This window comes from Podarcis liolepis, assembly GCF_965112155.1.
Source record: "Podarcis liolepis genome assembly, chromosome: 10".
NCBI classification, from domain to species: domain Eukaryota; kingdom Metazoa; phylum Chordata; class Lepidosauria; order Squamata; family Lacertidae; genus Podarcis; species Podarcis liolepis.
In genome coordinates this window covers 25547574-25563938 of record NC_139562.1, presented here as the reverse complement: position 1 = coordinate 25563938, position 16365 = coordinate 25547574, and the positions used below count along the sequence as shown (strand labels likewise).

Genomic DNA, 16365 nt, shown 5'->3' with positions numbered 1-16365 from the left:
CTGAACCAATGCAGCCAGCCACATAATGGGGTATTGGTTTTTTTGGTGGGGGTGTGTGTGTGCTGTTGGTGGGGCATTTCTTCAAGCTGGAGCCCATGCCTGAGAGGACCCAAACTCTATTGCCTATCAGCTTTAACTGTTAAAGATATTGAGCATGCGTACTTACTTTGCAAATTTAAAATACGTTGGTAGACCATGGGGCCTTATATTAAAAAATCAGCAACACAGGTTATGCAAGACTGAAGTACACCTGTTTATGTTCCAAACAGAGCATTTGTTAGGAACATTATTGTTGCAGAGCTGGATATTACAAGGGAAACGTGGGGTTCCTAAACATGTGCTAACCCTCCCAGTGCTAAGGTGGAGGCTGGGAGAATTGACTGGCATGAGAGGCTGCTTATTCTTTACCCTTAACTGCCCCCTGAAATTTTTCCTTTCTCTGTTGATGAGTTAAGCACCTCTCCCACCCATCTGCTGACCTCCTGCCAGAACGGAAGTGTTAGTAGAATTCATTCCCACAAGATGTAATGATGGCCACTGTCCAGATTCCCACCCCAAAACGCACAAGCAGATTCTCTTATTTGTAAGTAAAAAAAGGAGAACCTTATTCAGGCAGGCAACAGTACAGACTCAGCAGCAGACAAAGTGTTCAGGAATCAGTGTTCAGGAGCAGGGCATGTTCGGAACAGGGCAGAAGCTACAAAGGTGTTCCAACATGTTACCCTGTCCCTCCCACCAAGACTTTAAAGATGACGTGTGTACTGGTTTGCCTTCTGGGAATGTTGAGATTGCAAACATGCACACTCCATCAGGGCAGATGGGCCTGCTTCCATCTGCAAAGGGGTCACCTGGTTCTAGGTGACAATCCTGCACCCCCCTGTTCTGACAACTCTTCAGTTACTACCACTTCCTTTCCCTCAAATAAACCTGAGATTATTTCTTTGAAATAATGCTAGTTTGAGAGCTGTACTGACTTGTGCCTCTGATTTATCTAAAGCACAGATGTAATACAGGAAGAAGTGGCGATGTTTCTCATACAGCACAATAAATATGACTCCAGATTGAGCTCACCTGGAGGAGCACCACTAATAATGTCAACTCAAAACTAATGAATCATATCTTCTCTTTCAAGCCATAAGGCTGGCAATACACAGAAAACACTTTGGCCATTCCCATCTTTAAAGGACTGGATACTTTACTTAAATAAGCAATAAAGACAGTTGTTTCTTAGGAGTTGTTTAGGCAGAGCTTGGCTTTCTGGGATTACTTGCAATTAATATTTTTTGTGAGTTAAACCTTTCCCTAGAGGGTGTGTTCTGAAAAAAAAAAGCCCTGTCTGCAAAATATGGCAAGTACCAAACAATGAGGGGATGTAATTCTGGCAGCAGGGCAATGCTTAGGAAGTACGTACTCAAATCCTGTTACCACCTAAGGGTGAGGGCAGAGGGTAGGAAGGGAGTTACAAATGTACCTCCCAACCTTTGGGAGTGCAGCATAAATCCTCTGTTCCGAGTGCCTGGTTCAGTTACACAGAATAGCTTTTGAATCTGTGTATAACAGGGAGGAAAATCTCCCTCTTATTCACTCACTAATTCCTCTTCTGTTGCTGAGTCACCACTGTTGATAGGATAATGTTACTTACAGCCAGAGAAATTGGCAGTGCAAAAGTGAAATGCATACACTTAGAAGTATCTTAGTTCTCGGCACAAGCTCAGAGTGTATCAGTTAATGCAAATAAAACTTTGATTTGACATTTATCATCTGCATTCAGGCCTTTTGGTGTCTGAGAAGGCAGCTTGCTTGCGTTCCTTTGCAAGCAGTCTCACAGTAGCAGTAAATTAGCTTTCATTTTAGGAAACAATCTTTTAAAAACGGTGTACTGGGAAACTAAACTGTGGAGCAGATTCTTGTCTATGTATTGTCTGCAGTGATTTGAAAAGAAAAGAAAGATAATATACAGTATCTAGTCACCTGGCATACAAGTAAAATCTAAGGTGGCTGAATCACTTTCCTCAGGCCCATGTACGTATATTAGTTTTTCATTGCTTGTTGATGCCATGGGCTACAAACAATCTTTGGAAACATCAGTTTCATTTATATTTATTTGGTGAGATACAGACTAAGTTAGTTGTATTTAATTCACTTTGAAATTGTGGGGTTTAAGATAACCTAGACTAGCTTTTTGCACTGATTTCAGTTGTATGTGTGTAACTAGCTTAAAGGTAAAGGACCCCTGACAGTCCAGTCACAAACTACCTCTGGGGTTGAGGCGCTCATCTCGCTTTACTGGCCGAGGGAGCCAACGTTTGTCTGCAGACAGTTTTTCCAGGTCATGTGGCCAGTATGATTAAGCCGCTTCTGGAGAAGCCAGAGTAGCGCATGGAAACGCCATTTACCTTCCCACTGGAACAGTACCTATTTATCTACTTGCACTTTGACATGCTTTCAAACTGCTAGGTTGGCAGGAGCTGGGACCAAACAATGGGAGCTCACCCTGTCGCGGGGATTCGAACCTTCCAACCAGCAAGCCCTAGGCTCAGTGGTTTACACTACAGTACCACCCGTGTCCCATGTAACTAGCTTAGGAAGCTGCAAACATACCCCTGCATACCTGAGAGTAAGAACTACTGTATTCAATAGAGCTTCCTTCTGAGTAGACATGGTTAGCATTGCACTGTAAGTCTAGCTCCAACACTCAAAAATGTATCTGCAGTTCTTCAACAGCAAAAAAGACACTTTAAAACTTTGAAAACATAATAATTGTACAATTTCCTCTGCAGTTTCATCTGTGCTTTCCCTTCAGTGTTGTAGGCCTCATCAGACAAAAGATATCAAATGTAACAAAAAGAGCAAATATGCAGTATGTAACTTGAAAAAGAAAGGAACAGCAAGTCTTTAAAAGACAGGATCCCATGGTTTAAATCAGCAGGATCTTTTTGGTTACAAATTGCCCCACTGATAGCTTGGTGTGAAACACTGTATAGTAACTTTCTTGATTATTACTCTAAACAATGGGATTGGGCCACTTATAAATAACTAATTTGACTTTAGCTGCATGATTCTTGCTGAGGTTGCATTGCCATGGAGATGATCTGGCTTAGATGGTCTGAACAGTAAATATTTTTAAATGATCGAACTATCCTGGCCTTAACTCTTGAAATCTTTATTCTCACTAGTAAAAAAGAGCTCCTTAAATCTTCTTGGCCTTAAAGTAGGGTTGCCATATTTTAAAAAGTGAACTTTGGACAAACTCCAAAAAGAAAAAAGAAGTTTTTGAGTTGTTGTTTTTTTAAGGACATTGACATACATGGTTTCCCCAGACATTTTTACCAGTTTTCAGAAATTCTGCCTGGACACTATTTTTGATGAACAGATTGCAGATATGTCCAGGAAATTCCGGATGTATGGCAGCCCTGTATGACTTTTGGTTCAACACAGCTTGGCATTCAGTGCTAGGATGGCTGTACTTTTTCAGTGTAAATTAATGAGAGAATTGAGGATTATAAATAAACATACATATATAAGTAGTAATATCTATATATGGTGAAGGAGCTGCTATGAGACTAATCAGGTTTTTTAAAAGCTCTTTGTATGATGCATTTTTAACATGTTTCACACTGACAGTTGCATACTTTCCTCCGTAAAGGGATTATGTTCTTCCTCTTACATTTCCTCATCCCACTCCCTTCTAGGCTAATTTACTGCAGCACAAACAGGTTGAAATTCCCTTTAGATCCCACCGCTATTTTTTCAACAACAAGACAAATCGGGTTAAAACCCACAACTTCCATAGGGGAAGTTGTGTAGGGTGTTAGGGAAATGCAGGGAAGTTTAAACCATTTCCTTTTTCACTGTAGTGTCTTCAAGGTTAAATTCTGTTTACTCCTGGCCCGTAAGATGGAAAGTCTAAAAGGAGAGGAATGTTTCTTACTGCAATAGCACTAAATGCGCATAAACTTTTGGAACTGCCTTGAGCAAGCCATGAAATATTTATAACTCTGCAAACCATTTGTAGCCATAAACAAAAATGTAGCTGTGTGAAATGTATTCATATTTTCCAACATTTATTTTATAAACTAAAACAAACAAGCAAAACAAAAACAGTATAAATATCTCAGTTAATTTATTGAAATCATTCAGTCCAAAAATTCAAAATGATATGGAGACATTGCATCAGTATGCCTTCACTTGTCAGAATTGTGGAGTGAATTGAAGATTAAGATGTCATCTGGTCAAATCACTGCTGAGACAAAAGACCCACTACTACAGCGTCTCAGATAGGTAAACACTGTCGTGATTGTTGCTTCAGTTTATATTCCATTTTTCTTCATGGCAATATCCATGGGGTTATCATATGACCTAGGGTTGTCATACACACAAATGCTGTATCTGTGTTCAGGAGGCAGGGGGCATGCTTGCAAGCCCTATTCAGTGGCAGACCTTGGTGTCTCAAATTTCAATGGCGTGGTGCCAAAATTTGGCATCCCCTCTTCTCGCCTTCCATTCTACACCATAGTTGTGGGGGCCCCAAAGACCCGTGGGCAAGACCCTAAACCTGCCTTCTTCCCAACATCTCTCTGTGTGCGCTGTCTCCAGTCTTCCCCATGTTGAGTGGGGGCTTGCACTTGCACGAACATGAGTGGAGCACAGTCAGGGACCCTCCTTTATCAGGCCATTGTCCCTGATTGTGCACAGTTCTAGGAATTGTGCACATTCAAGGAATTGTGAGTACAAGTCCCCTGCAAACCTACCCCACCCAAACTGGGGAAAGTTGGGGACTGAGCAAGAGGAATATTGCATAGGTACATTGGGGATGGGGCTTGCATTCACACCCCTGCCTCTTGTTCACCCAGCATGTTCAAGTAAATGCTTGAAAGCATCTAATATTGTGATGTAGGTTAGGTTGGGACATAAAACCCTTTCAGACTTTGAGCCACAGTGAAATGAACATGCACAAAGGGGACAATGGCACTGCGGTAGCAGGCTCCTCCCTGTCCTGTGCTCATAAGATGTTTGTAGCGAAGCCACCATGTGGTTTAGCATGAGCTGTTTGCTCTTAAAATTAAAAAATAAATAGATCCTCCTACCAGTAGTGAAATCACAAAAATAGTAAATTCCATGCCCAGATGAGGCTAAATGGAAATTTTGTTATTTGACTAGACAAATGAATTTGAGACTGTAATTAAATGGTTCCTGAGGTTTCTTGGTTATTACTGTCACAGCACAAACTTCTTAAAAAGCTTCACTGCATGATTTCATTAGAGATCAGTGGTATGTGTGAGTGAGTGGGTTATCCTACAGTATGCAAGAACGGCTCTAAGAATGTGCAGATATATAGCCAGTTATCTCTATATCGCAAATGAAAATGAAAACAAATCAAAGTATAAAAAAAAAGATAACTTTATTAGTTCCCACTTTATGATTGGTCCTTTTTTTGCTGTTCAGTGCATAGGAGGATATAGAACCTTGTAAGCTCTTGCCCTTCACTGAGTCAAAAAGTATTCGCATTAGTGATTCTGTTCTGATTAATGTTTGAGTTTCTAGAGGACAGAATTTCTTGTGGCAGTGGTAAATTAAAAACGTAAGCAATATTCTGTGCTTCCTACAGCTACAGAACAGCACTTTTTCTTGTACAGGCTTGAGTAGATAGTACGGGCGGCTTAACAAAAGCAATTTTTTGCCACTTCAATCTTTTTTTAAAAAGTTGTGATGAATAGTCTAAATTAATTGTTCTCTAAGAAAGAATCTGCTTGATGAACAAACACTTTCACAAGATGTCTTCCTTAAAGACAATAATAGCTACTTAGGTTTACATGATACACATCCATTATGAATAGCTCCTGGCATCAATCCCATCACTGAGATGTCAACAAATGAAGGTTGCAAAATCTCTGGTATTAAAGTATAAACATACTTTTGAAAGGATTCTTTATTCTCAAAGTATTTGTGTTAAAATTCATTCATAAACAGAATTCTGTTAGTGGTATTTATGGTGCTTACAAGAAAGTTCCTTAATGTTTTGATATTGTAATAAAACACATTTGGATCTTGTAGTGCTGTATGACTATTAAAAGCACCATAATAATCTGAAGGGCACCCTTACACTTACAAATATTATTTTTATTTGCGTAGCTGAAGCCATTACAGACCTTACAGTTATAGGTGAATATGCGTACATGTCTCAATAAAAGTGATTTTAAATAGTTGGATCAAATCCTCAGCAGTCACAGATACGTTTTATTTTATTTATTGAAAATGTAAACTAAAGTACTGTATTGCCTTGGTTCTATTGAAGGATGAGTCTTACTCTTAATGAAAATCAGGACCATCGACAACACAACTGCATTAAAAAAGGAAGGGTTTGTAAAAATAACAGTTATGTGAATATCATTTTGATTATGTCTTTTCAGAATGAGGGTTGGTTTTTGTGTCTATGTGTGTTGGTAGAGTAGCCAGTTTATGCATCTTTTTCCTATAAGCTGGTCCTATTTGGCCTGGACCCAAATGCACTGTTTTGCATTCACTGGATGGTATGATTCCCCCACTGACCCTAGATGGTGAAGAATTTGCTCCCTTATGTGTTTGACAACAAGGTCCATTTGAAATTCTTTTCGAGAGCCAAATGCAGGGCTGTTTAATACTAAGCATATTTTTATCAATGTCTATATTTATTTTTCCCAGGAATGCATGTGCTGGTCCAAAAGCCACCCACATCCTTCTTTCATGCAGAGCATATATGCACTTGCAGCCTCTCCCGAGGAACAAAATGAGAGAAAGAAAAGCCAAGCTTTGTTTGCCAGCTGAAACTGCCTTCCAACCCTTTGGAATTTCTTAAGCATTTGTTCCTCCTTCTTACCATGATTAAAATTGCATCCAGCCTTGCTAAAAAGAAGGCTGCTCAGCAGATCCTTTAAGCCAAAGCTTTGCTTTAAGAAAGAAAGAAATAGCTTAACTTTTAGACCTTTCCATATGAAAGCTCCTCCCCCAACTTTCCTCTTAGCACTTCTAGTACTAATGCAATACTAGCCGCTTTCTATTAATTCCTCATGAAGCAAGGGGGGGGGGGCGTGGATTCTTGCTAAAGATGGATAACTGTATGCTGGGAATAAATAAAAGTACTCAATCTTTGCCACTTTCTTTTCAAAAATGTGATGATCAACTTTAGTGTTAAAGAGGGGGAGATACAGCCTTAAAAAGTCTTATAAAAAGTAAGGCTTGCCATATGATGGGGATTGCAGCAAGCTTTGTTAATATCTGCCACTTATAAAACAACATGGAAGGAGTACATTAGTGAATTTCTGAGCTTCATTGATGTTGTAGGCCAGTACTCAACATCTAAAGGTTTTTTCTTTTTTTAAAAAAAAGAAGTTTAAATAAAACTGAAAAATCACAAAACATATTATTGCACATACGTCTTATGCAATAGGTGCCCATGAGTCTTTTGCAACCAAGTTCTACATCTGGCCTTGCTTTTTAAATAGATTCAATAAATCAGTATATCCCAACAACGAATCCTGCTGTTCGAGTTATGCAACAGAGGCTTTTATGTGCACCGCTTAGGAGTGCCAATGATTAAACCGTATAGAAATGTAGTAAATAAAACAAATATTTCTAATAGGATGATTTCCATGACAAAATAGAAGGCGGGACTTGTAAGATATAGTGAGGCTTCTCCAAAGTCTTTTCATTCAGTCTTAAAAAGATTACATCTTTGTGTTTTAACGTTTTAGAATTTAAAGCAAATCAGACACGCAAGGACTTCATATAGGGATGGATGCCTGCTAGCATTCATACTCTGTGTGGATGGTTCATGTTCCATCATGTTGCCTGATTTGATCTCTGTAGCTTGTCTTTCACTGGGAACACACAGTCCCATGTGGCTTTTAGACTGTGAATTTGTGATTCAAGTTTGGCTATTGTTTCCTCTGTTCCCACAGTTCCTTTTGGAAAGACATCTACTCCCATGATTTAGGAAGGATGCAGGAAGGATATGGCTATTGAATGATTGCATAAGTGATGCAGAGAACATGAAATGTAGGGTTCAAAGAGCAATGAGGGCATCTAGAATTTTTCTTAGTTCATTCTGGAATCGTAAGTGCAAAGAATTATTTTAGCTTGGGGGAGCGTTGCTTGTTAAGAAGAGTATGATGGAAATTGACCTTGAGTTGGTAGGTCATATTGCTACTGATATTTTTACTTACACTGCATAATCAGTGTACAAGATGTTGTGCAAATAAGGGTCCTGCCACAAGGAGCTTTCAGTCTGAATTTTCGCAGTGAGGGAGGGAGTGATGATAGAGACAGGGTAAGAACCAGAGATACACATGCATTTGCAAGGCAGCCATGCTTCATTGTACAGTAATTAGGAATATAGGACTCTTCCTATCCTTTGTTGTTCCTGTAGTTCACTCCTCCCTCTGGGGCACACCTCCTTGATTCTGGTTTAATTTGAGAAATGTCCAAGCTTAATTTTGGAATTGGAGCATGCAAAGTCTACCCCAGCTTCTAGTTCTCTTGCATTTTTCTCCATTCTGTGTTACAGATGTGCTTGTACACTTGGATAAAGCATTGTGGAGGGACGGGACGGGACGGGACATTTTTGATGTGATTGTATGCAAGACTACATTAATCTTCTTTTCATGCAGTATTTTACTGATGCAGCCATATGGCTGGAGGGGAACATGTCAGCTGTCTGGTCCAACACCCTGCTCATTGCAGGAACATGTGTTAATAATATCACAAAATAATATTAATACAGCTGTATGTACAATCACATTAATGTTTGTGGTATTTAATCAATGTACACAACAGCACTTATTCTCTTGTACTTGTTACATACTTTTAAAAAGCAATTTGAATGGTATGTGCACCAAGATTTTTCTTGTGATAAACAAAACTATGAATAATTCCTGATATACCAGTTCTACTTCAGTAATACGACTGGATAAATCAAATTCAGAAATCCAAAGAGAAATTAAGGTGAAGAGCATTTTGGAGAATGTGGGAACTGGAGATTTTAAATATGTTAACCAGCACTTTGAATTGGGTCCAAGATAAACCAAGAGCCAAGGGTTATAAAGTAGTGGTTTGCTCTAAATATGGGTTGTTGTCGGCACCCTGATCACAATATCTTGCACCAGTTGTAGTTTCTAAAGATAGCCAACAATAGATATACATGCCCATCTTCCTTTAATAGATCTTGTTGGTTTTCCAGACCAACACTTACCACTCAGCTGTATTGTGCAAACTAATTGCCAGTTTTGAAAAGGGCAATAGCTTTGAATAACCTAGGAGCAAAACAGGTGATAAAACAATTTCATCAAATGCTGTAACTGTTCTATAAAACATTATTTCTGACAACAACAACAACAACAATTTATTATTTATACCCCACCCATCTGGCTGGGTTTCCCCAGCCACTCTGGGTGGCTTCCAACAAAGACCAAAAATACACTAAAATGTCACACATTAAAAACTTCCCTGAACAGGGCTGCCTTCAGGTGTCTTCTGAATGTCAGGTAGTTGTTTATCTCTTTGACATCTGATGGGAGGGCATTCACAGGGCAGCGCCACTACCGAGAAGGCCCTTTGCCTGGTTCCCTGTAGCTTTGCTTCTTGCAGTGAGGGAACCGCCAGAAAGCCCTTGGCGCTGGACCTCAGCATCCGGGCAGAACAATGGGGGTAGAGACGCTTCTTCAGGTATATTGGGCCAAGGCCGTTTAGGGCTTTAAAGGTCAACACCAACACTTTGAATTGTGCTCAGAAACATACTGGGAGCCAACTTAGGGCATTTTCACAAATGGCATTGCAATCACCCACTCTTGTAGACAGAATAAAGTTCCCCATTGGATAAAATGCACAATTAATTTTAAAGTGTCTCATGTTCACTTTTTATTCTGCATTTATCATCATTTAGAGTTAATACACTGCAAATCATAATGTGCTCTTAGCACTTCTAACACACTTAGGTTGATAAGTTTACATCAAGAGTTAGCTTGGCCTAAATTTGTCCCCATTATCTTCTAACACTAACTTAATTTGGACCATGAGTACACTTACTCTGCATGTGTTTTGAAAATGCAGTATGTAGAAATGAATGGCTATGCAAATAAAGATCCAGTACTACTAGCTCTTAAAACGTGGGTTGCATTTGTCATGATACAAAAGGAAAGGGTTGTGGGCATGTATTGTAAACTTTATTTTGCTCATTCCATATTTTGCCAGCATCTAACATCTGTATTCATTTTCTGGGGTCTCCTAATGGATTACTTTCATCTGCTTTGTTCCAAGAGTAATACTCAATTTCCTGAATTTATAGGTTGCAATAAAATCCATCCGTAAGGACAAAATTAAGGATGAACAAGATATGGTTCACATCAGACGGGAGATTGAGATCATGTCATCTCTCAGCCATCCTCATATCATCACTATATATGAAGGTTAGTGACTGGTATTCTTTTCATCATCTGTACCATTTACTCATTCAGTTCTAAATTTCTTATTTCCTTTTACATCAGGGGTTCTCTATAACATTTTTTTCCTACCTACTTGTAAGAAAATGTGCTTATTTGTTTAATATCATAAAAGTTCATTGTACACAAATATTAATGTAGTAAAAAATCTTTTCCATTCCACTGTGTTGATATGGTTGATATATACCAGTCGTTATGGTGTTTGGGAACCTGTAGGAAAAAAATCAAGTGCTCATTTTGCTTCTCTACCTGAGGAGGTGGGGGGCTAGGTTAAAAGGATCTTTTTCCCAGCTCCACCACCAGGACGTTCCATTCAAAAGCATTCCATTCCATTACTGTTGCATTTCCATTTTGTCAGGTTACTCTGGCAAAAGTGTAATAGGTAGTTGTCATGGAAGCATCTTGTCACTATATAGCTGGCAGAGGAACTGTGATGCAAAATCTGGCACTGATTACGTATTCACTGTCCCATAAGTAAATCTCACTCTAGATTATTGTTATGCATTTTGAGTTTTTATTTTGTTTATGTTGTAAACTGCCTTGTGAACTTCATCTGAAGGGTGGTGTATAAATTTCATAAATGATGATGAATATATGATGGTGGTGATGATGATGATGATGATGATGATATTGTAACCAAAATTTTCCTAATGGTTCCTGAGATCACAGAACAAGTTTTCATCTAAGTCTGGGTACAGCTGAGCATCCTTTTGAATCAAGATAGCAGACTGAACTTTTCAGAACTGCATGGGTTTTTTGATGTCTTAGACTTGAGCAAGTCTGCGGTTGCTAGTATTTAATAAACAAAAACTGTCATTCATTGCTGACCAGAAATACCATTAAGTGTGAAATAATCTGCTAGCGTTAGATACAGATTGAGAAGAAAGGCCACCATGAAGTTTCTCTTTAATCAAATGTGGTGCACTGAGGAGGGAATTGGCATGTCTTTGGGCCTCAGTGGAGGTATACTTTTGTGACTCAGCCACACTGATGAATAATGGGAAAGGGGCATCTTTTAACCTGCAATTAAAGCTTCACCTATTACGTAAATCAGTTAAAACTCATACAGCCTTAATGGAAACCCTATTCTGACAGCTGATGCCAATGATTTAAACAAGGAATTGCTTGGAATCATGTTGCAGTATCATTAGTTGAAAGGAGATGAATATCTGACTTTTTTATTAAATAAAATCTTAATAGAATTTCTAAACAGGGAAAGGGAGGACTTCTGCGCCAGCACAAGGGTTGCAAATGGAGCACATTTTTCTGAATGTAGAATGGAACTACCCAAACACACACACACACACACACACACACACAGCGCTGCAGTTGTGTGTCTCTCCCGTGCAGTTAAACTACTGAACAGTCTGAATCCATGCAGAGTTGGGCTTGGCCAATCTTACTGATTTCAGTGGTGTGCATAACAACATAGGAAATGGCTGTACATTTAAAGATAAGCAAAAATAAAAGAACACATGTCAAAGAAACCCTTTCCTCACCACCTTAATTATTAGCCCAGGAGCAGAAAATATGGTCGTACGGCTGTACAGAAGTACAGATTTCTTCTTACACAGTGAATGAGTTTTGTCATGTATTTCATTATTTTCAAAATTTAGCAGCCTCAGCCCCTCTTGAATTCTTAAGCAGCATTCTTTCCTTTAAACATTTGAAGGAATACAGTAATCTTTTTGCATTGATTCATCAGCCAGTAGTGTATCCTAGAGAAAGCTTTTATGTAACCTTTGCATCAGGAATGGAGAAACTGACCCTCCAGCTGTTTGACGCCCACTCCCATCAGTCCTAAACAGTATGACCAGTGGCCAGGGATGATGGGAGACAGGACCCATTAACATCTGGAAGGCCAAAGGTTCCCTATCCTTGTTTTAGAAGGCATTGGGTGGAGATGAAGAATCTATGGCCCTTCAAGTACTACTGGACTTTAGCTCCTAGCATGGGATAGGTTGAAGGTTGGTTCATCCTGGAGAAGAGTGACTAGTGGGGTGCCACAGGGTTCTGTCTTGGGCCCGGTCTTATTCAACATCTTTATCAACGTCTTGGATGATGGACTCAAGGGCATCCTGATCAAATTTGCAGATGACACCAAACTGGGAGGGGTGGCTAACATCCCAGAGGACAGGATCACACTTCAAAACAACCTTGACAGATTAGAGAACTGGGCAAAAACAAACAAGATGAATTTTAACAGGGAGAAATGTAAAGTATTGCACTTGGGCAAAAAAAAATGAGAGGCACAAATACAAGATGGGTGACACCTGGCTTGAGAGCAGTACATGTGAAAAGGATCTAGGAGTCTTGGTTGACCACAAACCTGACATGAGCCAACAGTGTGACGCGGCAGCTAAAAAAGCCAATGCAATTCTTGGCTGCATCAATAGGAGTATAGCATCTAGATCAAGGGAAGTAATAGTGCCACTGTATTCTGCTCTGGTCAGACCTCACCTGGAGTACTGCGTCCAGTTCTGGGCACCACAGTTCAAGAAGGACACTGACAAACTGGAACGTGTCCAGAGGAGGGCAACCAAAATGGTCAAAGGCCTGGAAACGATGCCTTATGAGGAACGGCTAAGGGAGCTGGGCATGTTTAGCCTGGAGAAGAGGAGGTTAAGGGGTGATATGATAGCCATGTTCAAATATATAAAAGGATGTCACATAGAGGAGGGAGAAAGGTTGTTTTCTGCTGCTCCAGAGAAGCGGACACGGAGCAATGGATCCAAACTACAAGAAAGAAGATTCCACCTAAACATTAGGAAGAACTTCCTGACAGTAAGAGCTGTTCGACAGTGGAATTTGCTGCCAAGGAGTGTGGTGGAGTCTCCTACTTTGGAGGTCTTTAAGCAGAGGCTTGACAACCATATGTCAGGAGTGCTCTGATGGTGTTTCCTGCTTGGCAGGGGGTTGGACTCGATGGCCCTTGTGGTCTCTTCCAACTCTATGATTCTATGGTTCTGCATCTGGAAACATTGAAGACTACTGGTTAATGGATGTATCGAGACTTGCTGGTGTGAGCACTATTTTTTGCTGTAAGGTTTTTATATCAAGATTCCAAACACTTGCTTTCCTTAAACAGGATCCATGTTTGGGTACCCTTTTGACCTTGTTTGGCGAAAGGTGATTAACCTCTGCATTTGTCAACTCAATGTCAATACAAACCACCCGTTTTCAATGGTGGCCAAAATCCACATGTATATAAACAGGCTTTCTTGTTTCAGAATTCCTTTTGTAACTTGATCAAAATGAATTTATCTCCTGGATTATCTGCAAGAGGCAGATCCACAGTTAGGAATCAGGAGAAATTCCATCCTCTCCACAGGACTCTAATTGGCAGCCTTTTGACTGCAGCTGGAAGGGAAGTGCTTTCAAGTAATTTTTTAAGGACTGAGTAGATTAAGCTGACTTTTCCAGAAGTGTTCTGATTTTCAGAACATAAATTTTAACTTAAAAAGCAAAGCTCTTTTTACCTTTCACCCCCTGAAATCCCTATGTTCAAGAGTTAAATTTTTTTTGAGAAGAAACATTATTCTGTGGACTTGCTAACCTCAGAATAATGTCCCATCTGGCAGCACTTTATTTCAGTTTAAAACCTGAAAACAAATGTAGCCTGAAGTTCCTTATTCCTACACAGCCATACTAGCAGTTAGAATCCTTTCAGCCCTGGAAATGTCCTTCTTAGTTCCATTGTATGATGGCTGTGTGAAAAATAAATGTTTAAAGAAGCTAATATGTGCTAAATGGTACAGCAGAAATGAATTCAAATCTAAATTCCTGGCCTTGTAGTGGATTGATAAATATTCCTGTTAATGTGAGACTGCTCCTACGTTCACATGATGAATAAACCACACTTTGCTGGATTTGGTACCACCGTAATCAGCCATACGAGATCCAGTATGCTACTGTCACAGGAAGATGTAAAACCAAATTGCCAGAAATGCATACCCCCATAATTTTGTATCTGAATTTTTATGCTTTGAGCAAAAGAGTAAATGCAAGAGTGTAATCCAGATTTGGCAAAGACCAAATCTGGAAGTAATCTGTAAGTCTCAAAGCATGGTCTGAAACCATTTGGTGCAGCAACCTTGCTAAGGTTAAGCTAGTCTGGCTCAGATCAATGCCTGGAGAAGAATAAGCAATGTCTGCCTAGGAGCCTCTATGTACATTGTCTTAGGATCCACACTGGAGAAAGCTGGGATACTAATGATGATACCAACAACACCAACCATTAAAACAAAATACAACTAAAAGCCATAAAATAGCAATATCGCAATGCAAGCGATTACAACCGCTAGAGCAAACCAACCAGAATCTCCAAAGTGCTGAATGAAAAGAAACGTGTTGATTAGGCAATGGAAGCCCCTCAATGGTGTTGCCACTCATTCTCAGGGTTCACATTCTAGAGTCTGGGCATGATAATTAAAAATGTCCTGTCTTTGGTCCTAATACAGCATGCAACATGCAACAAATGGGACTGCAAGAAGCACACCCACCCACCCGTTCCCACCAGAGCAGGTTGATATGGAGAGAGGCACTCCATCAAATACCTAGGTCCTAAGTTCTTCAGGGCTTGGCATGTTAATAATAACAACTTAAATTGGGCATGGTAACATAGGCAGCCAGTGTAGATAATGTAAAACCAGTGTAAGATGGCTCTGCACTGGAGGACTCCTTCATACCCTGGGGTGGCATTCTGGACTAGCTGCAGTTTCTTTACCATCTTTAAGGGTAGCCCTCCATAGAGTGCAGTGACTGATATCACTGATCTCCAAACTCTATGATTACCATACCCAGTGGCTTAGATGTCAAGTAACAATGGGGGCAACATGGTGGGACCCTGCAGCATTACTGCCAGGGAACTAAGCAGAAGTCACATGGTACTGCTCTGTGGAAACTGTTGTCCAGGTACCCAGTGGGGCTGAGATGTAGATCATTTAACAGACTGAAGACTACTTCACATAAATGGAATGTATGTATAAAGTACCAGGCTCATTAATTTATATGGGGATGGCATGTTGAATGTAATTCTTTCTATTGCCATTCTATATTTTAAAAAATGAAAAAACCATATACCATTCCTCTCTGAATGCCCATGGTCTGATGCAGAAGTGTCCTTTCTCTAACTGACTAAAATGTGTATATAAAAACAGCAAAGATGTGGAAACTTTTGACATTGTCCTCAGTGTATTCAATGCAGAAAGCCAATTGTTTGATTTTGTTACTTTATCATTAGCAACACCATCTAACTACAGTTATCTAACCCACTTCCTTTTTATTTCAGCCTTTGGCTTTAGCTATATTATTTCCATTGTTTACATTTGATAACACCCAAGATTATAATATAGATTTTCCTAGAGGCTAGTGATTGGAAATTGAAGTAATATAAACTAAACTAACCTCCAGAGTCTCACGCTCCATAGTCCTTGACTTCCTTGCATTCAATATACTTTAACACCTAAATAATACTCGCTTGTTGTAAGGAGGCCAGGCTATGAAAGTGGGGGGGGGGGAAAGCTAGCACAACACACAGCTAACGCAAAAGAATTTGTGTTCTTTTCTAAATATACTTTTATGTTATACACTGTGACCCAGCATGGGCCTCCTAGAGCTAGGCCCCATTCACATATTTCTCTTGCTTCAGGAATCTCTGAAATAAGCAGTATAACAGAATGCAGGAAGGTATCTTTTCTATTACCCAGACAGGATCTGTGTAATGATGGGATCCATCATTAATTATTAATTCAAAATATTTGCAGCACTAGCCAAACTAATCACTGGAACATTCCCAACTGCCTTTTTGGGGGGCGGTGGGAGGCAGGAAAATCCATACAACCCAGTACAGTATTCTGCATTTAGTTGAGGCAGTCTCTGATTCTCAAAGTAA

At 39.7% G+C, this 16365-nt stretch overlaps 1 protein-coding gene and 1 long non-coding RNA gene across 2 annotated transcripts in view; both read left to right on the top strand.

Annotated features, from left to right (window-relative positions):
- LOC310687310 overlaps positions 1 to 16365 on the top strand; it is a 374731-nt gene that overhangs the window by 224322 nt on the left and 134044 nt on the right. The window lies entirely within an intron of this gene.
- Positions 1 to 16365, top strand: part of NUAK1 (NUAK family kinase 1) — a 49025-nt gene that overhangs the window by 13154 nt on the left and 19506 nt on the right. The window contains exon 2 of the mRNA XM_083462160.1: positions 10319 to 10439. Coding sequence (XP_083318286.1) covers positions 10319 to 10439 — 121 coding nt within the window. The remainder of the gene's footprint in view (positions 1 to 10318; positions 10440 to 16365) is intronic.